This window comes from Carassius auratus, unplaced genomic scaffold (genome assembly GCF_003368295.1).
Source record: "Carassius auratus strain Wakin unplaced genomic scaffold, ASM336829v1 scaf_tig00216415, whole genome shotgun sequence".
Classification (NCBI taxonomy): domain Eukaryota; kingdom Metazoa; phylum Chordata; class Actinopteri; order Cypriniformes; family Cyprinidae; genus Carassius; species Carassius auratus.
In genome coordinates, this window is record NW_020528560.1 from 5245 (window position 1) to 26869 (window position 21625).

Consider the following 21625-nt stretch of genomic DNA (forward strand, 5'->3'; position numbering starts at 1 on the left):
ATGTCCTGACAGTTAACCATAGCAACAGAAGGCTGCTCAAACTATTTTAACAATTATATTACAAAAACTGTTTTATTAAAAAATTATATTGATGGTAAGCTAACTGCACTAGGGATCACTAAATATATTTTAGTTTAATAAACATCAACAGAATTAGCCCAAAATTTACACACGCAGGATCTTTAAAAAATCCACATGAACCCTGCAAAAGCCGTAAATGTTCCCAAACACCAGCCAGCATCAAAATGAACAAACCTCTGAAGAATTTATACAAACACTGTGTGAATGATAATAAATGTATTTGAACATCATTTAAATAAACACAAGCAACAATCCTAAGATATTTCTGATGATGTTCTGCGGTGATTTGAAGTTCCTTTATGAATAAACACTTGAAACATTTCTAAAAAAAAAACAGTTCCTCTCTGCATAAATAGTGGCTTCACAAACACAGAAGAGGAACACAACACAGATTACTGTTAGATTCCTGACACTGAAACTGTCAGAAAGTGGACAAAAATACAGAAAAGGGAAAATGAAGAGAGAACATGGGAAAAGCATCAATGATATCTGTGAAAATGACATTGTTACAAAAGGAACATCTGGAAAAAGGACCACAGACAGTCACACAACGAGAATCCAGTCATCTGAACTCACAGGTACTGAGATTAATTAAACATATTTCATCACACATAATAGTGGATAAATAAAGGTAATAAAGTAATGTTTGTGTTGATGGTCAGGAAGTGATGGTGTGATGATCAGAAGGTCCAGAGCAGCTGCAGTAGTGTTTGTGCTGCTGTGTGTTCTTCTGCTGACTGCACGCATTATACTGTGTGCCACCTTCACTCAAGAGAGACAACAGCTGCTAACTACGATCACCAACCTCACAGAAGAGAGAGACCAGCTACTTACTAAGATCACCAACCTCACAGAGAGACAACAGCTACAAACCGACAATATGAACCTCACAGAAGAAAGACAACAGCTGCTAACTATGATCAACAACCTCAAAGAAGAGAGAGACCAACTGAAATCAGAAAGAAATGATCTTCAGAAGAAGTTTGCGGGTAAGTTTCTTCAGTCTAACTGGTAACTTGCTCTAAAGCAGACTCAGATTTGAAAGTGGACTGTACTGGATCTGTCATGTGGCTAATGCTCGCATTTACTCACAGCTATAAACACAATCTCAAAACTACACACCAACTTGTACAAACTTACACTTCCAGTTCAAAATCAAATATTTTAGTCAAAAACATTCTCTTTTATTCAAAGTTTGGACACATGAATGGATCAATGTATATGAGAGAATACAACACAAAGCAAGGGTGCAGACACAGTTCACCAATAAGCATTAAGAAAAGTTTATTTTCCACTACATGTGTTATTTTTAATACATTTTTATATTGTGATGCTTTTATATTGTTTATTATTTTATATTGTAATTATATTGTGTTTGTGTTTTCTGAATGAGAACATGTTAAACCTGTTCATAATGAGGACATTTGTTGTAGAGTTTAACAAAAAACATTGAGCAAATTGGTACGTGTGTGAAAACACATGAAATGTGTTAAATCTTTTGAGAAATGCATTTTTGTTTCAAGAATATTTTGGAAAATTTTACCAAATGAATCAGTTATAGTGTTAGCAGTCAAGAAAAACGGCAAACTTTCACACTTGAATTGCTCCAATGGTGCAAAATAATCTTGTATTACAGAATTTGCATTTGGGACGGGGAGCATGAATAAATGCATTTAGTTTCTGCATGGCATTATGAATAAAATGATAATCCTATAATAATCACAGTAACTGATCCATTGAAATAAGAAATAAGATTAGCAGTCCACAACAAGACAAATGTAAAAGTTATAAACAGCATATTACAAACAACTGAAATAACTTAAAAAACCTCTACTAAGACTATCATAACCTTTTTAACTTGGTGTGGATCAGAGTTTAGATCATAACGTATCTGGTTGTGTTTATAGATGGATGGAGGTGCCACCAATCCAGTCTTTACTTCATTTCCTCTGAGACGAAGAACTGGGATGAGAGCAGAAGATACTGTAGAGAGAAAGCAGCAGATCTGATCATCATCAACAACAGAGAGGAACAAGTGAGTGTGTGTGTGTGTGTGTGTGTGTCATATCAGGACACAACTCTGTATAATGATATGGGTAGGACACAGGTATTACAAGGAGAGGGTGACTTATGAGGACATAACCCATTGTCCCCATTTTTCAAAACGCTTATAAATCATACAGAATGAGTTTTATTTTAATAAAAAATATACAGTTTGTACAGTATAAAAACCATTTCACCTATGGGATGAACACACTTTTCACAAAAACAAATGTGTGTGTGTGTGTGTGTGAGTGTGTTCTTGAATATATGGTTTATGAGGACAAAATGTCAGGTTACTCACCATCATTACAAGGACATTTGGTTTATAAAGACATTTCGGTGTCCTCGTAATTCTGGAAGCTATTATGTTGTTTTTGGACTCAAAATAATGCTCCCTATTAAATTTGTAATAATAATAAAACTTATATACCACAATGTGTATGAATTTGAAGCATGTCCCCTTTAACCAAGATGTGCCAATTTAAAACTATACAACTATTCGCAGGAAATGAATTTTTTTTTTTTTTTTTTACATTTTGATGACTCAATATTAAAAATAGAAATGTATTATTATCTAATAACCTTACAGATTTCACTGCATAATACAGTGTGTCTTCTTTAGGCTACATGAGGTTCTTTTAATTGGTCAGTTTTGTAAACGCCGTTCGTCGGACTGGACCATTTTCTCCTACACTTGCTTCCGGCTTTGCTACCGTTCGGACGTTCTAGCTTACTGCTCTGTGCTTTGCTTCTTATTTCTGTACTTTTTTATAATTTTTTTAAGATTTTTACTTCAAGAGATCAGCACAGTGCTCAAACAACAGATTTTTGGCACAAACGCTTAAAACTAAAAACATTGGGACTGGAATAATACTACAAAAAGAAGACTTTGTCTCCCACTGCTAACAACTTACATTCCTGTGACGGGATGACAACAGCCTACATTCAAACAGAAGAGAGAGAAAATGCCTCCTGTTGGATCTACTTGTTGCATGAACTGCTGCAAACTTCTACAAAGGATTGTGATTCTTGAAACAAAGTTACTTTCTGGACTTCCAAAACAGACGGAACACTTAGCAGACCGTCGTCATGGACCCTCTCAGCATACAGCCGGTGAGTCCCATGAATCTTCTGAATCTCAACAGTTTATACCAAGTGTAGAGGAACAAGCCAAAACTGATCGCCACACTAATCGATGGCACAAACAGGGAGCAAGACCCAAAGAAACACAAGATATCAGATTGTCACGAGTTTCTCATATTGCTGCCATAGCTTCCTCTACGCCAGATTCAACTATGACAAGGCTTGTAAATACTGGTATTCTACAAACCCCTATACATCTTGAGAACAGATTTCAAGCATTTATGAATGCGGGTGAGGAATCCCCAAATGTATTTAAACATGGATCTGATCAGCCAGCAGCTAACACCACTACTAACAGGCGCTCAAGGTCGAGCAGACCGCGGGATTCAGCTCAGAGTGCAGCCGAGCCAAGGGCTCTGATAGTGGGTGACTCTGTTATCAGAAACATCCGTAGCAGGACAACAACAACATGCTGCCTTCCTCAAGCAACGGTCTCTGATGTGAACAAGGAACTTCAGAACATTCTGATGAAGCACAAGACTACAAATCGAGTCATCATCCATGTGGGAAAGAATGATATTCGGAAAGAGCAGTCAGAACTCCTTAAGAAGGACTTCAGTGAACTCTTTGAAACACTTCGAAGACTCAAAGGTCGTTCATCAGTGGACCACTCCCAGCAAGGGGAACACATCACATTTCATCGACAACTTCAATCTTTTCTGGGGCCATAGACAATTGTTTAAACCGGATGGCCTCCACCCAAATAAACTTGGTGCCAGAGTGCTTAAGGACAATATCTACTTCTCCCTTCGTCATCCTTCAGCAGAGTGTGTCAATCCATTCAGCACACACACACCGGGTCCGAGTCATCATGTGGTTGACATATCCCGCAAGGACACTGATAACACCACGCAGCCAAAACAAGCACTGTTGATAGACACTATCCCTGCTGAGCCCTGCCCACAGAGCTCCTCACAGACTGACTGTGATGTATCAAAACAGCTACAAGATTCACCACCCAATGACGACTTTCTGGAAAACAGCCAGGGAAGCCAGGACAACACATCACAGCCACCGGAAACACCAGAGACACAGCCCATCTCACCAGACACATTATCCCTCTCTCCAGCATCTCCACTTCTGTGCTTCTCACAGAAAATGGAGGAATTGGTGTATGTTGGGACTAAACTCTCCAATTAATTCGCTGCTAGCTCGCAGATATCAACAAAAAAACGGCGGGCCCCCAACAACCAAAGACTGTGGGCCTTGTTCCTGTGAGAGCTTTCCGACCGCTGCCACAACGCCAGGGCCCAAACCCTCTATCTGCTGAAGGTGAACCAAAAACAACTGATAGCAGCTCTCAGTGATATGTGTCGGGTCCCCGCTATAATAACAGTAACATTCACAAATGCCTACTGAACAAGCGGGAACCCAGTGTGCCTGTAGCTTTCTCTATTTCAGTTTTATCACTTGATAGAAAGTCTAAGGCCTTCTCAAGCCGAAGGGCAAACTCATCTAATCTGCGGCCTATTATGCATCAAACTAAGGTTGATGTAAAGACACATAGCACTGCCATCAAGTTAGCAACTTTAAACATTCGCTCACTAAAAAATAAATAATTTCTAATCAATGACTTTATAACCACAAACATTGTAATTTTATATTTCTAAATGAAACATGGCTAGAAGACAGCTGCAGTGCAACAGTCCTCAATGAAGCAGCCCCTCCTAACTTCACTTACATGAGTGTTTTGAAAGGTTAGGGGTGTATCTGCTCTATTTAAAGATGTCTATCAATGCAAGCAAGTGTTATTTGGTCAGTACTTGTCTTTCGAATATCTAGGGATTGTGCTGAAAGGTTCACCACGCATTCTGTTTATTATTATTTACAGGCCTCCAAAATACTCTCCAGCATTTGTTAAAGAGGTCTCAGAAATGTTATCAATGATTTCCTCAGAGTTTGACTGTTTTGCTATTGCAGGGGATTTTAATATTCACATAGATAATGCAGAAAACAAAACTACAAAAGAAATGATAACGGTTTTAAACACTTTTGACTTGACTCAGCATGTGCATGGACCCACACACAAAGGTGGACACACTCTAGAATTAATCATCAGTAGGAGTCTAAACATTTCATCCATTGTTATTAAGGACATAGCAATATCTGATCACTTCTGTATTTTCTTTGATATATTGATCTCTGCTACCACTGAATCTAGATCTGTCTCTGTCAGAAGGAGATGCATAAACGAGAACACACGTGTACTATTTACGGAGGCTATATCTTTAACACCAAGCATTTCTGCAGACTCTGTTGATATTCTCCTTGATTCCTTCAACTCAAAAGTTAAGAATGTTATTGATGATATTGCACCAATAATAGTCAGTAAGAAAACAAATAGACAGAAATCAGTTTGGAGAAGATCAACAGCAGTTCAGACTATGAAAAGACAATGCAGAAAAGCAGAGCGGATGTGGAGGAAGACGAAACTTGAAATTCACTATAGCATCTATAAAGACAGCCTTCATGCTTATAATGTTAAATTAGCCACAGATAGACAGAATTTCTTCTCAAACCTTATGAACAGTAACTTAAATAAAACTCGTACTATTTTTGCCACTGTTGAGAGACTGACAAACCCTCCAAGTCAGATTCCCAGTGAAATGCTCTCAGACAGCAAATGCAATGAGTTTGCTTCTTTTCTGAGAAGATCATAAATATCAGGAAGGCGATTAGCACATCCTTAAGTAATGCAGAGGTCAGACAGATTCGGCCAAAATATCAAAAAGATACTATATCTATTTTTGAAACAATTGATAGCGAAATTCTGGAAGACATAGTGCAGCACCTAAAATCATCAACCTGCCGTCTGGACACACTTCCCACATCTTTTTTCAAAAGTGTGCTTAACTGCTTAGAAGCAGATCTTTTAGAAGTGGTGAACGCCTCACTACTTTCTGGGACATTTCCAAACTCCCTAAAAACTGCAGTTGTTAAGCCCCTCCTGAAAAAGAGCAATCTTGATAACACAATTTTGAGCAATTTCAGACCAATATCTAATCTTCCTTTTATAGGCAAAATTATAGAAAAGGTAGTTTTTAGTCAAATGAACAAATACTTAAACTTAATGGGATTCCTGGACAATTTTCAATCTGGTTTTCGACCGCATCACAGCACAGAGACAGTACTCATTAAGATAATAAATGATATTCGCTTGAATTGCGACTCTGGCAAAATATTGGTGCTGGTATTGCTAGATCTCAGTTCTGCGTTTGACACTGTCGATCATAACATACTACTAGAGAGACTGGAAAACTGGGTCGGGCTTTCTGGGATGGTACTCAAATGGTTCAGGTCATACTTAGAAGGGAGAGGCTATTATGTGAGTATAGGAGAGCATAAGTCTAAGTGGATGTCCATGACATGCGGAGTCCCAGAAGGCTCCATTCTTGCACTGCTCTTGTTTAGCCTGTATATGCTTCCACTGAGTCAAATAATGAGAAATAACCAAATTGCCTATCACAGCTATGCTGATGATACCCAGATTTACCTAGCCTTATCTCCAAATGACTACAGCCCCATTGACTCCCTCTGCAAATGCATTGATGAAATTAATAGTTGGATGTGCCAGAACTTTCTTCAGTTAAAAAAAAAACTGAAGTCATTGCATTTGGAAACAAAGATGAAGTGTTCAAGGTAAATGCATACCTTGACTCTAGGGGTCATACAACTAAAAAACAAGTCAGGAATCTTGGTGTGATTCTGGACACAGACCTTAGTTTCAGTAGTCATGTCAAAGCAGTAACTAAATCAGCATACTATCATTTAAAAACATTGAAAGAATTAGATGTTTTGTTTCCAGCCAAGACTTGGAGAAACTAGTACATGCCTTTATCACCAGCAGGGTGGACTATTGTAATGGGCTCCTCACTGGCCTTCCCAAAAAGACCATTAGACAGCTGCAGCTCATCCAGAACACTGCTGCCAGGATTCTGACTAGAACCAGAAAATCTGAGCATATCACACCAGTCCTCAGGTCCTTACACTGGCTTCCAGTTACATTTAGGATTGATTTTAAAATACTTTTACTCGTATATAAGTCACTAAATGACCTAGGACTGAAATATATTTCAGATATGCTCACTGAATATAAACCTAACAGAGCACTCAGATCACTAGGATCAAGTCAGTTAGAAATACCAAGGGTTCACACAAAACAAGGGGAGTCCGCCTTTAGTTACTATGCCACCCGCAGTTGGAATAAGCTTTCAGAAGAGATCAGATGTGCTAAAACACTAGTCACATTTTAATCTAGACTTAAAACTCATTTGTTTAGTTGTGCATTTATTGAATGAGCACTGTGCTATGTCCGAACTGATTGCACTATATCTTCACTGTTTCATTTTATATAAAATCAATTTCTAACTGTTTTTAAATTGACTTTAAGTAAACGTTTTAATCATTTTAAAAGTTTTAAAATTGCTTGTTTTATTTATTTTTTCTTATTTTTCATGATTATTTTACTTTCTTTGATGTAAAGCACTTTGAATTACCATTGTGTATGAAATGTGCTATATAAATAAACTTGCCTTGCCTTGACTTACACAAGATATTTTAAAATTAAAGAGTCAAATTTAATAAAGAATAAATCTATAAATAAAAAGTGATTACAGGTTGCATGCTTTTTTTCCTCATTGTGATTGAGAACACTACGGACCAATGAAAATGCATAGGATTGTAGTTCTGGGATGTCAATAATTTTTTCAGCTAAGATACCAAGTAAGTAATCTGTGCCTTTGAAAATAAATCCTTCTTTTTTTTTTTTACAGCATTGATGCATCACATGATGATGATTCACGGGGTAGACTAATGCAAAAATGTTAAAAATAGAGGCGAATGCCAATCCAACCTCTGGTTAAGGGGAAGTCGTGGCCTAATGGTTAGAGAGTCGGACTCCCAATCGAAGGGTTAGCAAGGCACCGAACCCCCAACTGCTCCCCGGGCGCCGCAGCATAAATGGCTGCCCACTGCTCCGGGTGTGTGTTCACAGTGTGTGTGTGTGTGTGTGTTCACTGCTCTGTGGTTGTGCACTTCGGATGGGTTAAATGCAGAGCACAAATTCTGAGTATGGGTCACCATACTTTGCTGAATGTCACGTCACTCAATACATAGAGCAGACAGTACAGTTTGCAATTTATTTGCAAATTTTTGAAAGCCAAGAGATAAACTACGATTAAGGAGGAGCTGACCTTCACATTCTCATTCAAAGGTAATCAGAATACATACTGTAGTCTGGTAATATGAGATGCATGTTTTAATGATCACAAATATAGTGTAATGCTTCTTAATTAAGAAGACATTATTTAGTTTGATGTGGTAGAATTAAATTAGAATTAATCATATAGTGAGCCACTCACACATTTGTATTGAAAATAATTATGATGAGTTCTTTATGCCCCAATAAAAGTCATTTGGGTGAAAAATTTATTAAATGTAAATGTATTGTGTCTAAAAAGAAAGCATCCTTTCAACCCAAAAATGTAAAAGACATGAATCGGTATTAAGTGCACTTCACAGACCATGTTTTTGAATCTGCAAACTATTATTTTTGTTGTGCACAGTATAAAACAAATGGCATAACTGACAACATTTTTTCACCAAATATACTTTAAACAATAACATCAATCATTTTAAATTCTCAAATTTGTTATAAAAGGAATTTTGTATGTTTTCTCAAAACTACTACTAGTTCATAACTCTGCATCATATTTGTGTAAATTCAGTCATGGTTTACATGGACGTGGTTTGGTATAGCAGGATTCGTGTATGTAGACTCATAGCTACTACTAGTTCATAACTCTGCATCATATTTGTGTAAATTCAATCATGGTGTACAAGGACGTGGTTTGATATAGCAGGACTCGTGTATGTAGACTCATAACTACTACTAGTTCATAACTCTGCATCATAATTGTGTAAATTATTTAAATATGTCAAATATGACCACTCCGAGGTCTCAAGAGGGGACTTGTTGAGGGTGAGGCGGATTGAGCCTCCTTGCTCTTCTCAGGAACCTGATGATCAGATCATGCCTCCCCAAGACTTATCTTCAACAGGGTCATGGTGAGCCGAAATGTCGGCCACATAGACCTTCAGGGTGGAAGGAGACAGCCTTCGTTCCAACCCCTCCTAAAGAAAGGAAAGAACTGACCCAATCGGACATTTCCAGAAGTAAAAGTTCGGGGAACCAGGTCCGGCTGGGCCAAAAAGGTGCAACCATGAGGACCTGCTCCTCGTCCTCCCTGATCTTGCAAAACGTCTGTGCAAAAAGGCTCACTGGGGGAAACGCATACTTGCGCAGGCCAGCTGTGTGCCAGGACGTCCGTGCCGAGGGTGCCCTCGGTCAGGGAATAGAACAACTGGCAGTGGGAATTTTCTGGAGAGGCAAACAGGTTTACCTGAGCATCTCCGAAGTGTCCCCAAATCAGCTGAACCGACTGTGGGTGGAGTCTCCATTCCCCAGGGTGAGACTGCTGCCATGTGAGCTCGTCGGATGCACAATTGAGCCTTCCAAGGATGTGAATGGCACGAAGCGACCTCAGATGCTTGTGACTCCACAAGAGGAGATGGCGAGCAAGTTGAGACCTGCGGCGGGAGCGTAGACCACCCTGATGGTTGATGTACACTACGGTTACAGTGTTGTCCGTATGGATCAGAACGTGCTTGTCCTTCAGCAGGGCCCTGAAGCGGTGCAGAGCAAGACATACTGCTAGCAACTTGAGGCAATTGACATGCCACTGAAGTCGGGGTCCTGTCCAGGAGCCCTACGCAGCATGCCCGTTGCACATGGCACCCCAGCCCGTGGCAGAGGCATCTGTTGACACAACAACATGTCTGGACACCAGTTCTAGGGGCACGCCGGCCCGTAGAAATGAGGGGTCCAACCACGGGGTGAAGTTTCGGCGGCAGGCCGGAGTGATGGTCTCTCGGAGCGTGCCCTGTTGCCATGCCCATCTCGGGCTCAGTCATGAAGCCAGTGCTGAAGTGGTCTAATATGGAGTAACCCGAGCATTATGACCGCTGCTGCGGACGCCGTATGCCCCAGGAGCCTCTGAAACAGTTTCAGTGGAACCGCTCTCTTGCCCTCGAATTGTCTCAGGCAATTCAGCAGTGACTGCGCGCGCTCATTCGTAAGCCTTGCGAACATGGCGACCGAGTCTATTTCCATACCAAGAAGGCATGAGAAAGAGGGCATGAGAAGGCAGAGCATTTTCGGGCCGGCTTTGCCTAGAAACTGGCAAGGGGAGAGGAGAACAAGAGCGGCAAGGAAGCACGTCGCCAACTGTCGTTCGTGGCCTCTTGGGACCCTGAGGTAGAGGAAACAGCTCTTTTAGTGAAGGTTTGGGTACCACCGGCTGCAGGGCCAGTGGCGGAACAAAAAGAAAACAAGAACAAAGGATTCTGGTCCTGCTACCATCTCCTGACGAGCTGAGGTCTCCAACTCTGGGTCGCCCGTCTCAGGAACGCCGCTTGGCCTGGCGTTTAGCAGGCTTAGGGGCAGAGACGGGGTGAAGGCTGCTGCTGTGGTCGAGTAGGAGTGGAGGAGGCCGCAGGGGGGCACCCTCGGTTACAAGCAGGCTGAGGCGGCTGTGCTGGCGGCAAGGTGGAGGCTGCAGAGGGCCGCCGGGGCAGGATCTCTCTGATGGCCTCGGACTGCTTCTGGGCGGCAGAGAACTTTTGGGCAAAGCTCTCTACTGCGTCGCCGAAGAGGCCATCCCGGGAGACCGGGGAGTTGAGGAGCTGAGCCTGGTCAGGCTCCTTCATGTCTGCCAGGCTCAGCCATAGGTGGCGCTCCTGGACCACCAAAGTGGACATCACCTGACCCAAGAAACGCACAGTGACTTTCTTCGCTCGTAGAGCGAGGTCGGTAGCAGTGCGCGCCTCCTGCAAAACCCCTGGGTCAGCACTTCCCTCGTGCAGCTGCCGGAGCAGCTTTGTTTGATAGACCTGAAGTGAGGCCATGGCATGCCGGGCAGAAGCGGCCTGGCCCGCAGCTCTGTAAGCCTTGGTCAGATGAGAACTTACAGGCCTTGGAGGGCAGCTTGGGACCACCACGCCAAGCGGAGGCGCTCTGTGGACACAGTTGCATCGCAACAGGACGCTCCACCATGGGAATCACAGCATACTCCTTGGCCGCCCCACCATCAAGGGCAGTGAAGGCGGAGGAAGTACCAGAACGGTTTCGGGCAGTTAAAGGTGCCTTCCATGAACTGGTTACCCCCTGGTACACTTCCGGGAAGAAAGGAACCAGAGGGGGATGCTGGCGATCCGCATGAGCAGCCCCCAGGAACCATTCATCCACCCTTGAGTGCTCAGGACAGATCGGGATCAGACTCGAACAACGCTGGCGCTCCCAAGAGAGGCAACGCAGCCGAATCCTCATCTCTCGAGGATTCTTGCCCGCCTTATGATGCAGTGATTGAGTTATGGTCCTCTTCGCAGAGCCCCGAATGAGATGTCAGGAGCCTGAGAGGGTCCAGCAAACTCATTTTGAAACCCAACCGGCTGCGGCGTATGTGAGGGGGGTGTGGCCCGAGGAGGTTGGCTCGTCGGGGAAGCCCACACGGTAACCCTCAAATCCCCCTGGCCACCAGCCGAAGTAGCCCTATTACGAGAAGAGGAGCTAGAACGGGTTGTGGCAGAGGGGACTCTATACCTTTTAAGGTAATCAAGTCTCGATCTCAACGCTGAGATGGTCATGTCCCCGCAATGAGAACATGATTTTCAATAGTCATGTCCAGTGTAGAAGTCTTTAGGTGATACAGCACCACGACTACTGTTGCGTCCAGTGAAGACATGGTGTACGGAGAGATGTCTGAGGACAATGGTGAATGATTTGCAGATTCTCAATACCACTCTGACAAACATATCTTGTAAAAAGTGTGGTAAGTACTGCCATTCCATAGTATTAATGGAGTTTATCACGAATCTTGAAAGTGTTATTGAAACTAAAAAGCGATCATGCATTCAAAGGGTGGGGGGTCACGATGCCGGTGCAACACCGTGTTGTCTATCAGCCATCCGCGTCAGACGATCCATCGCTCCAACCCTAATTTGGACATTGAGGTTGATGAACTGATGCAGATTACAGTTTACATTTGAAATTACCCATTTAGCAAATTCTTTTATCCAACCCAACTTAAAAACAGAACATCGGATACAATATATCATAAGATCCAACAGTAATCATAGTACTGTTAGTTTGTTTTTGTATTTTAGCAGTCATTAGGTGGCTGATCAGCAACATCAGCATGTTGGCTTAAACACCATAATGTGAAATACTGTCTGCATGATTTATTGATTTTAGTTAACCAAACATATAAAAAATAAATAAAAAATATCTCCTGGTCAGTAAATGATGGAATCATTTTCATTTTTGGTTGAACTATCCCTTTAATGAATGTGTCTTGACCACTGATCTATATATGACTGATCTATATATGACTGGATCACTCATCACATTCTAAACTTCCAGCAGACAGTGAAGCCACCGGAAGTGTTCGATCCGTCATCTTACTAAACCCTACCAGCAGAGGGCACCATTGAGACACATTCAATCCGCTGTCCTAAAATCACTCTATTTGAAGCAAATCAGTCAAACGGGACTCATTTTTATGTTATGTATATGCAAATTAATTTTTAGTTCAGGTGTTATCTGCAGTGTTTACGGTCTTTTGGGGCAGTATAAGCGATATATTAAAATCTTTTAGGTGCTGCACGCTGATGAAACAGATAACTGATCCAACACAAAATATACCTTATTTCTTTATGAATCAATCAATCACCTTTATTTATATAGTGCTTTAAACAAAATACATTGCGCCAAAGCACTGAACAACATTCATTTGGAAAACAGTGTCTCAATAATGCAAAATGATAGTTAAAGGCAGTTCATCATTGAATTCAGTTATGTCATCTCTGTTCAGTTGAAATAGTGTCTGTTTTAATTTGCAATCAAGTCAATGATATCGCTGTAGATGAAGTGACCCCAACTAAGCAAGCCAGAGGCGACAGCGGCAAGGAACCGAAACTCCATCGGTGACAGAATGGAGAAAAAAACCTTGGGAGAAACCAGGCTCAGTTGGGGGCCAGTTCTCCTCTGACCAGACGAAACCAGTAGTTCAATTCCAGGCTGCAGCAAAGTCAGATTGTGCAGAAGAATCATCTGTTTCCTGCGGTCTTGTCCTGGTGGTCCTCTGAGACAAGGTCTTTACAGGGGATCTGTATCTGGGGCTCTAGTGGTCCTGGTCTCCGCTGTCTTTCAGGGCAGTAGAGGTCCTTTCTAGGTGCTGATCCACCATCTGGTCTGGATACATACTGGATCCGGGTGACTGCAGTGACCCTCTGATCTGGATACAGACTGGATCTGGTGGCCACGGTGACCTCGGAACAAGAGAGAAACAGACAAATATTAGCGTAGATGCCATTCTTCTAATGATGTAGAAAGTACAGTGTTATGTGAAGTGTTTCCGGTTCCGGTTTACCTAATTAATGCAGCCTAAAAATCCTTTAACGGATTTGGATATTAAAAGCATATTAGTATGTTATGTGTATGCCAGGTTAAAGAGATGGGTCTTTAATCTAGATTTAAACTGCAAGAGTGTGTCTGCCTCCCGAACAATATTAGGTAGGTTATTCCAGAGTTTAGGCGCCAAATAGGAAAAGGATCTGCCGCCTGCAGTTGATTTTGATATTCTAGGTATTATCAAATTGCCTGAGTTTTGAGAACGTAGCGGACGTAGAGGAGTATAATGTAAAAGGAGCTCATTCAAATACTGAGGTGCTAGCACACAACAGTTTACATGGAACATTATGTCACGTTCGGTGATACAGGAAACTCGGAGAGAGAACCAATTGCAGGTATGGTATTTATTCAGGGGTAATCCAAAAGGGGTAAACAGTCCAGGCAGGGTCAAAACCAGAATATCCAACAAACATGAACAGACAAAACACAAGGCAGGCTCAACACTACAGATTAGCATCACACATAAGACAAGGACTCCGTGACACAGACTCAGACAGACCGGGTATAAATACACCGAAGGATGATGAGGGAACTGGAGACAGGTGGGGAACAATCAATTAACTCAAACAAGAAGGAAGGTGACCAAATAAGGGAACATGAAGTGATAAGGTGACAGACGCAGTGGAAAAGGAGGACACCTAGTGGAAACCAAGGGGACACAACCCAAACACTGTGACACATTATTGTTCAGGAATTATTAAACATGAACCTATTAGTATCAGAAATGGATTTGATTATTTATGATGTGATATGTTATTACCGTTTCCATGTAAACTGTTGTGTGCTAAATAAATAGTTAATTTAACCACCGTTTAAACATTACCTGCTTCAAAATTAATGCTTTTAATGAAATCATTGTTAGCTACTGTAGGAATAAAAACACTATAACTAAATTATATAAACAATCAATAAATGTACAAGGGATAAAAACATAAATCTTTTTTCAGATTCCAGATTCAGTCCGTCTGATGTTTATCATGCTCATGATTCTCACTATGAACATAGCTTTTTAATAAGTAGGGGAATTTCCCAACATTGAAAAAAAAAATTACTGTTTACATGACTATGGTGTTTGCATTGTAATAATGTACAGAGATACTTCCGATTTATAAACGCTGACTTGTTAGGTGATGTTTTCTCATTAAAATCAAATTCCTATTTATTCAATAGAACGTTTACGTACACTAGGGATTACCAATATGGCGAAGTGGCGGCTTCACTTTAATGACGTTGTGAGCAATCTCTTTTGGATTTATTCATGTGTTAAGTAAATCATATTGTGCAGTGTTTTAAAGCACCATGTTTTTAACAGACAGTTTTATAGTATTTTTAAATGATATGAAATTAGTTGATGAAAGGTTCTGTGATTAATGGCATACTTAAAGAAAAGGGAGGAAGTCTGTAAAATTCACAAATGCACAAAAAATTCATAAATACACACACAAGTCAGAAATGCAAACAACATTTACAAATGCACTCAAGATTCAGAAATGCACAGGACAAGATTCAGAAATGCATTTCTGATGCACACACAAATATACCTTGATTTACAAACTGCTTGCGGTCTGTGAACTTCACTGCATTTGTGTGTGAATTTTGAGACTCCCCCGTCTTGGCTCGAAAACACATGTTTTTCTTTTAAACGGGGAATGATCAGCAACCAATCAGATATCTCCCTTGTTTTAGCCAATCACAGGAACACACCCCACGCGGGGGATTGTTTACTTCTAAGCCAATCACATGAACACGTTCACACAACGCGATATGCCTGTATCACGAGCGCAAGCTTGCGGGGTGGAGTTCTGTCTTTCAGTTGGTTGAGACCTCAACATGGCTTCTGGCAACGACAGGGGAGCGGTATAACTTAAAGTGTTTAGTTAGTTATCTCCTTGTTATGAGATGTTGTTTAATTGTTAATGTTAGCCGGTTTATTTGTGCAACTATCAACATAAGCTAGCTTCCACACACAACCCTTGAAGATCCCGTAACGACACGTGACATCAGCGCGTGACGTGTAATGTACGCTAGGCACGTTATACTTTAACTGAAGCAAGCAAACGATCTCGGCGTGAGCGCGGAAAGTGAGGAACTAACTGATCTCTGCTTCATTACAGTTTGCACATATATGTTTTCTTCGTGAACGTTGATCTTTCTTCAAAACAGCCGGTAAAAAATTCGCGCGTCATCACTTCGACACGGAATTAGATCTGGCTTTTGTTCACACCAGCGCTCGTACCGAGTCGAACCCCGCAATGTTACTAGGTCCCCGACCCAGGTTCAATTTGGTAATCAATTCCGGGACGTGGTTGCTTTCACACAGAAGGCGACCCAACAATGTTACGGAAATATTGCGGGTCCGACGTGCAATGTGAAAGGGGCTTGAGTGAGTGAGAGAGAGTGTGTGTGTGTGTGTCTGTGTGTGAGAGTGAGTGTATGTGTGTCTGTGTGTGAGAATGAGAGTGTGTGTGTGTGTGTGTGTGTTTAATAAATCATGTTATTGTTTCTCTTCTCAGGATTTTGTGAAGATCATTACTGGTAGTTTTGATTATTTCTGGATTGGTTTGACTGATGTTGAAGTGGAGGGCAGATGGAAATGGGTTGATGGCAGCACACTGACCTCTTGGTGAGAAATCACTGACCTGAACTGATTATTACAGTATATAATAAATGATTGTCTCAGTGATTATCATATCACTCAGAAAGCAGCTCTGATATAACTCTGATCTGTTGATGCAGGTTCTGGGCACCTGGACAGCCAGACAGCTTTCTGGGAACAGATGAAGACTGTGCTACTACTCATTCATTAGCATGGTTTGATACTCCATGTAATAGTATTGTTAAATGGATCTGTGAGAAGAGTATCCTTAAATGATACATTATAATAAAAATGTACATATATTAATTATGAACGTATAAATGTCAGTAATTTTACCTTTTTTTTCTTTTGTTTTTTGTTTTTTGAATGGCACATTAATTAGTTTATTCTGTTAAAGCAAATAAAAAATAAATAGAAAAAAACATTGCAGCTTTTTGTAACAACTACAGTATGACAATAAACCTAACTGATGATGATTTACTCGTCTTCAATAATTAGCATAAATTACATATTTCCTGAACCATGCGATGAATATAAATAGAAAGTTGTATAAGCATATCACATAAAAAACTGCTCTAATATTTCACTCAGAATATGAACAATATTCTGTTTGTGGAAATCAGGATATAATTTATGGATGAGTGACAATTTTGTGTATATATTTTTTTATTAATAAACAACATCATGTAGCTCAAGTACATTCTAGCATAAGTAAATATGAATCATTAACTGAGACTATATGAAACAATTACATACCTCAAGTATAAATTTTTGTTTAAAACATTTTTATGACTGTTGATTGTCAGCTATATGCTTGTGATATCAAGTCCAGATTTACACCCAAATGACTGACAGTTCCTTTAAAGTCCAACCTCGTTAAATTCAGTGAATAATGGACTGAAGGAAGAGCATCAGATGCAGTCGCTGCTAAAACCATCAACTGTTCAGCCGTCTGACCTCCTGATGTAACAACCTGAAGCTCATCATGGCAATCAGTGATTGTGAACCACGAGTGAAATGTGGTGATGACTGTGTTGGTCTCAGGGTGTATAAGTAGACTAGAGATGCGAATACTTTTTTCACTCTAATGAGGAAGAGGAAAAGAGAGAGAAAGGTGAAAACAAATTTCAATGACAAGCAAAATTTCTGTTTTTCAAATGAGTAAAATAATCTTTTTCCAATTAAATGTTATCAAAAAGGTAAACAATATTAATATATTTCTTGTTTTGGACAAAAGAATACAATAATAATTCTGATATCTCTTTTCTTAGTCTGACAGGATTGACACCGTACACCTTTCAGTTGGACCGATCACCAGGGAGGCTGCGAGGGTGACAGTTGTTCAATACGTATCTCTATTAAATTGATCTCAACGTTGGATGAGATGCTAAAACTTGGATTGCGTTTTCAAATGTAGGGAGGTTAGGAAGAACAAGGGAGAGGTTTGATTACAATCAAAATTCATAAGGATGATTCGTCGTCTTTGGCACGATTGTGTATTTAATTCAGTTAGAATTGATTGATGGTTCTTACATGTCCTACAAATGTAAAAAGAGAAGAGGAAAGTAAAGGAGAGAGAGGACGGAGATGGTAAGTCTCAGTAGCGGTTATCTCAACTACAAGGAGAGCGTTGTGTTAGTTGCTATACAACTAATCAAACAAATTAAACTTTAACTGAAAGAGAGTTGTCATCATCTCCTCAGGTTCCTTCTTTCAAAATGTGGATGTCTAAAATATCTATATTACTCCCGCTTGAGAAACTTACATATGACGTACACCGAAAATCTGATGACTTTTGGCAGATATGGTCACCTCTTTGGCATTATTTAAAGAACCTTCCTTGACTCTCTAATTTGTGATTCCCTGTACTTGTAATGTATTTTATCATTTGACCTTTTTTTTTTTTTCCTTCTTCCTTTCCATTGTATTTTGCTTTGTTCTTATTTTGTATGTCTGACACTGTATCTGTGTACTTCTGATCATTGAACTGACAATAAAAAAAAAAAAAAAAAAAAAAAAAGAGTTGTCTTTCTAATTTATTTGAACTCGTAGGTATGGATAACAATATCTCCTTTTAGGGCTCAGGTGTGTCGATCCCAGGCTAAGATATACAAAGTAAAGAAATGGTAAGAAAAGGTTAAATAAAATAAAAATAATAAATGGGAAAAATATGCAAAAATGAAATTAAAAAGAGGAAATCAATAAGTAAAACAATAGTGGTTAAGTGTATAACCAAAACAGGAAGAGGGGTAAAACGCATTCAAATAAGTAAAGGTCTGAATAGCATATATTCAGATGGGTAATAAATAAATTAGGAAGAATAAGTTTACTTAACTTCCAAAGTTCAAGGCTTTCCTAAAATAATTCCTAAAATAATTAGGCCCAAAAGAGAATATTAGAAATAAAAGATCATATGAAATGATCTGAGAGTGAAATTTCAATTAATAATTGTGAGTTAGTATTTCACTTTCTAGTAAAATGAAGATAAGTGGTATAGTGAGAAAAGAGAGCAATAAAAGAGAAAGAGACTAACAAGTGTTAGTTAAGATGTTTAAAGGGTTAAATCACGTCAGCGTCGCCCAAACACACACTATTCATCAACCGAATTGTAATGCTAACAGCTAACCTTTGAGGCTAGTGGCTTTAGCATAGACTTCAATGTAAATGCAATTGTTTCGTTAGCTTAGCAACACCGTGGAGTTTGTTTACACTAGTGCGCTGCGTGTGCACAGTTCAGAGTTGCTCCGGAAGTACGTTAAGGCTTCCGGGTCACGGCCGTCACTATGGCAACCAAAACACACTCTAGTGGATTAACATGAATCGTTGCATTGGTGCAAATACAGTTAAGCATGTTACATGAAATGTCGGCTCATTTCAACACTGTACAAATAACAACACCGCCTTTCAGTTGGTTTTGCGATGTGGCACTTAAACTATCAGTTTGTATAGAATTAAATTTATCTTAATTCAAATAGCAGCTTCGTGCTGTAGTTAAGGGGACACAGTGATGACGATCTGAATCTCGGTGCCAGTTTCACTGGACACAAACACAAAATGTTTCCTTCGCTGTTGGTACACAGTTAAAATTTACTTGATCAAGCTTTTAAAACACTCCCATTCAAATAACTCTCGGACACACGCAGTGTTACGCGAGATTGCATTCACTTTGTGAACGGATACAAACGGGCAAACATTGTTCTCTAATGTTTAACGTTAACTTAGGGGAGTCGAATATCAAATTTGATTCGGCAGTGGAACTCGCACTGGCAATCAAACTATATGAAATATGAATACGGGGACTTTGATAAATAGATTGAGGAACACACTCAAAACTATTCTTTATTCACCGATTTATATCCCTTTTGAAACACTAACAGTTTAGCTCCGTTCAGCAAACAGTGGCTGAGATAGCGTTTGAGACACTGGAACACGCAGTGAAATCAAATCAGCTATAAAACAAGGCATTACACAAATGAGGAACACGCTCAATTTCTACCTTATTGTACGATCTCAGATGTTTAATTTTAAGTTCACTTACTGCTGTTAACATTGAAGAGACGGACTTGAGTTCTAGCTGCCTTCATTTATTTGAGGGGGGTGCGCGCTGCTTACGTCACGGGTACGTCACACAAACACACACACACACACACGTCTCGACTCGGCTTTCATCTGCAGCAAAATAAAGGATTCAATGGGAAAGATGAGTTTAGTGGGACTTCTTTTATGGTGTCTCCTTTATCTATACACCTTTTACCTGTTTCTTTATTATTCTCAGGTAGGTAAGGAAAGTCGACTCTGGACAAAACTATAAGCATCTCAAAAATACTTACAACTTGCTCAGCAGACTTCCCTGTGGTCAGTTCTTGCTTACAGATCTTAAATTACTACTCTGATAGACAAATAACGTGTCAATAATATAAGTTTTATTAAAGTTAACAAAAGTTCAATAGTAAAGTAACAAAATCAAGGTATAATCAGCTGGTATCAGGCGTCGAGGGATACTGTGCTTGTTCTGTATCCGTCCGTCGAGTCTCTCTCTCAGTCTTTTATACACAGACGTCGAACGCTGGTTCTTCTGATGTCTTCACCTCGAGTGCTGCCAACTCCTCTGCCGAGGCTTTCAGTTGTTTACTTCACATTGCTTTAGTTCTTTTCCTCTTCTTTTTCCTCTTAACCGTCTGTGAAATGCACCTTAACTACTATATTGTCCATTTATCATAAAAACTATTTCTAATACATAAGTGTTTCTACTCTAAATCAGTCACTACATACATTTCATGCAAGCAGTTTTCTTAATGTTAGTGAAGTTACACAATACATTTTCCATATAGCATTAATCACAGGGTACATCTTTGTACTTAAGCAAAAGCATTATTACTACTTAGGTTACAGTTTATCTGTTTATAGCAAATTAAGCATTAATCAAGACAGATTAGTTTAAAATGTTTCCATACCTCCGATTTTTCTCCAAACTTGCTCAAAGTTAATTCTCCTGTTTTCAGTTTTTCTTTGCTTCTTCAAGCTCCATGTTGCACTAAAGCTACTAAATAGTCCAGCACGCACAGCAGGTGTGATGCATCTTTTTTTCTTTTCTCCTCTCCTCTCCTCTCCTCTCGCTCCAGTTTGTGGTAAGAATATTTCATCAAGCACGGTGAGTAATGGCTTCACCTGCTATCGTTATTTGCACCTCTTGCCACATGTACAGTTTATCTATCTCTGTCGCTGATGAGGGATTCACATGTGATAAATGCAGGGAAATAGTTAGGCGGACAGAGAAGATTTCAGAATTAGAGACACGCATCCAAACTTTAATTGAGGACAGTAAGAATGTTAGGGCTCTAGATATGGCTTTGGATGTGTCTAGCTCAGGGACTCCTGTACATTGTCCGGTTCCAGCAGAGCCCCTGCAGCAGGGCAACTGGGTGACGGTGAGGCAGCGTAGTCGTGGGTCAAAACACCGCTCTTCTGTTCCGATCAAAACATTAAACAGGTTCTCCCCACTCAGTGATGCACCCACTGAGAAACCTGATGAAAGTGCTCTAGTTATTGGCGATTCTATTGTACGGAACGTGAATATAGAGACACCAGCCACCATAGTCAAATGTTTACCGGGAGCCAGAGCGCCTGACATCTTGGCAAATTTAAAAGTGCTGGCTAATGCTAAACGTAAATACAGTAAGATTGTTATTCATGCCGGCGCTAATGATGTTCGACTTCGCCAGTCGGAGATCACT

At 40.2% G+C, this 21625-nt stretch overlaps 1 protein-coding gene across 1 annotated transcript; it reads left to right on the forward strand.

The window, feature by feature from the left end:
• The first annotated feature begins 484 nt into the window (after positions 1-484).
• On the forward strand, positions 485-16871 carry LOC113098141 (CD209 antigen-like protein C). Its single transcript, XM_026263087.1, has 5 exons — positions 485-659; positions 744-1070; positions 1989-2116; positions 16309-16418; positions 16532-16871. Exons 1-5 carry the CDS (start codon positions 536-538, stop codon positions 16665-16667), a joined length of 825 nt encoding a protein of 274 aa, XP_026118872.1. The 5' UTR covers positions 485-535; the 3' UTR covers positions 16668-16871.
• Positions 16872-21625: the final 4754 nt, after the last annotated feature.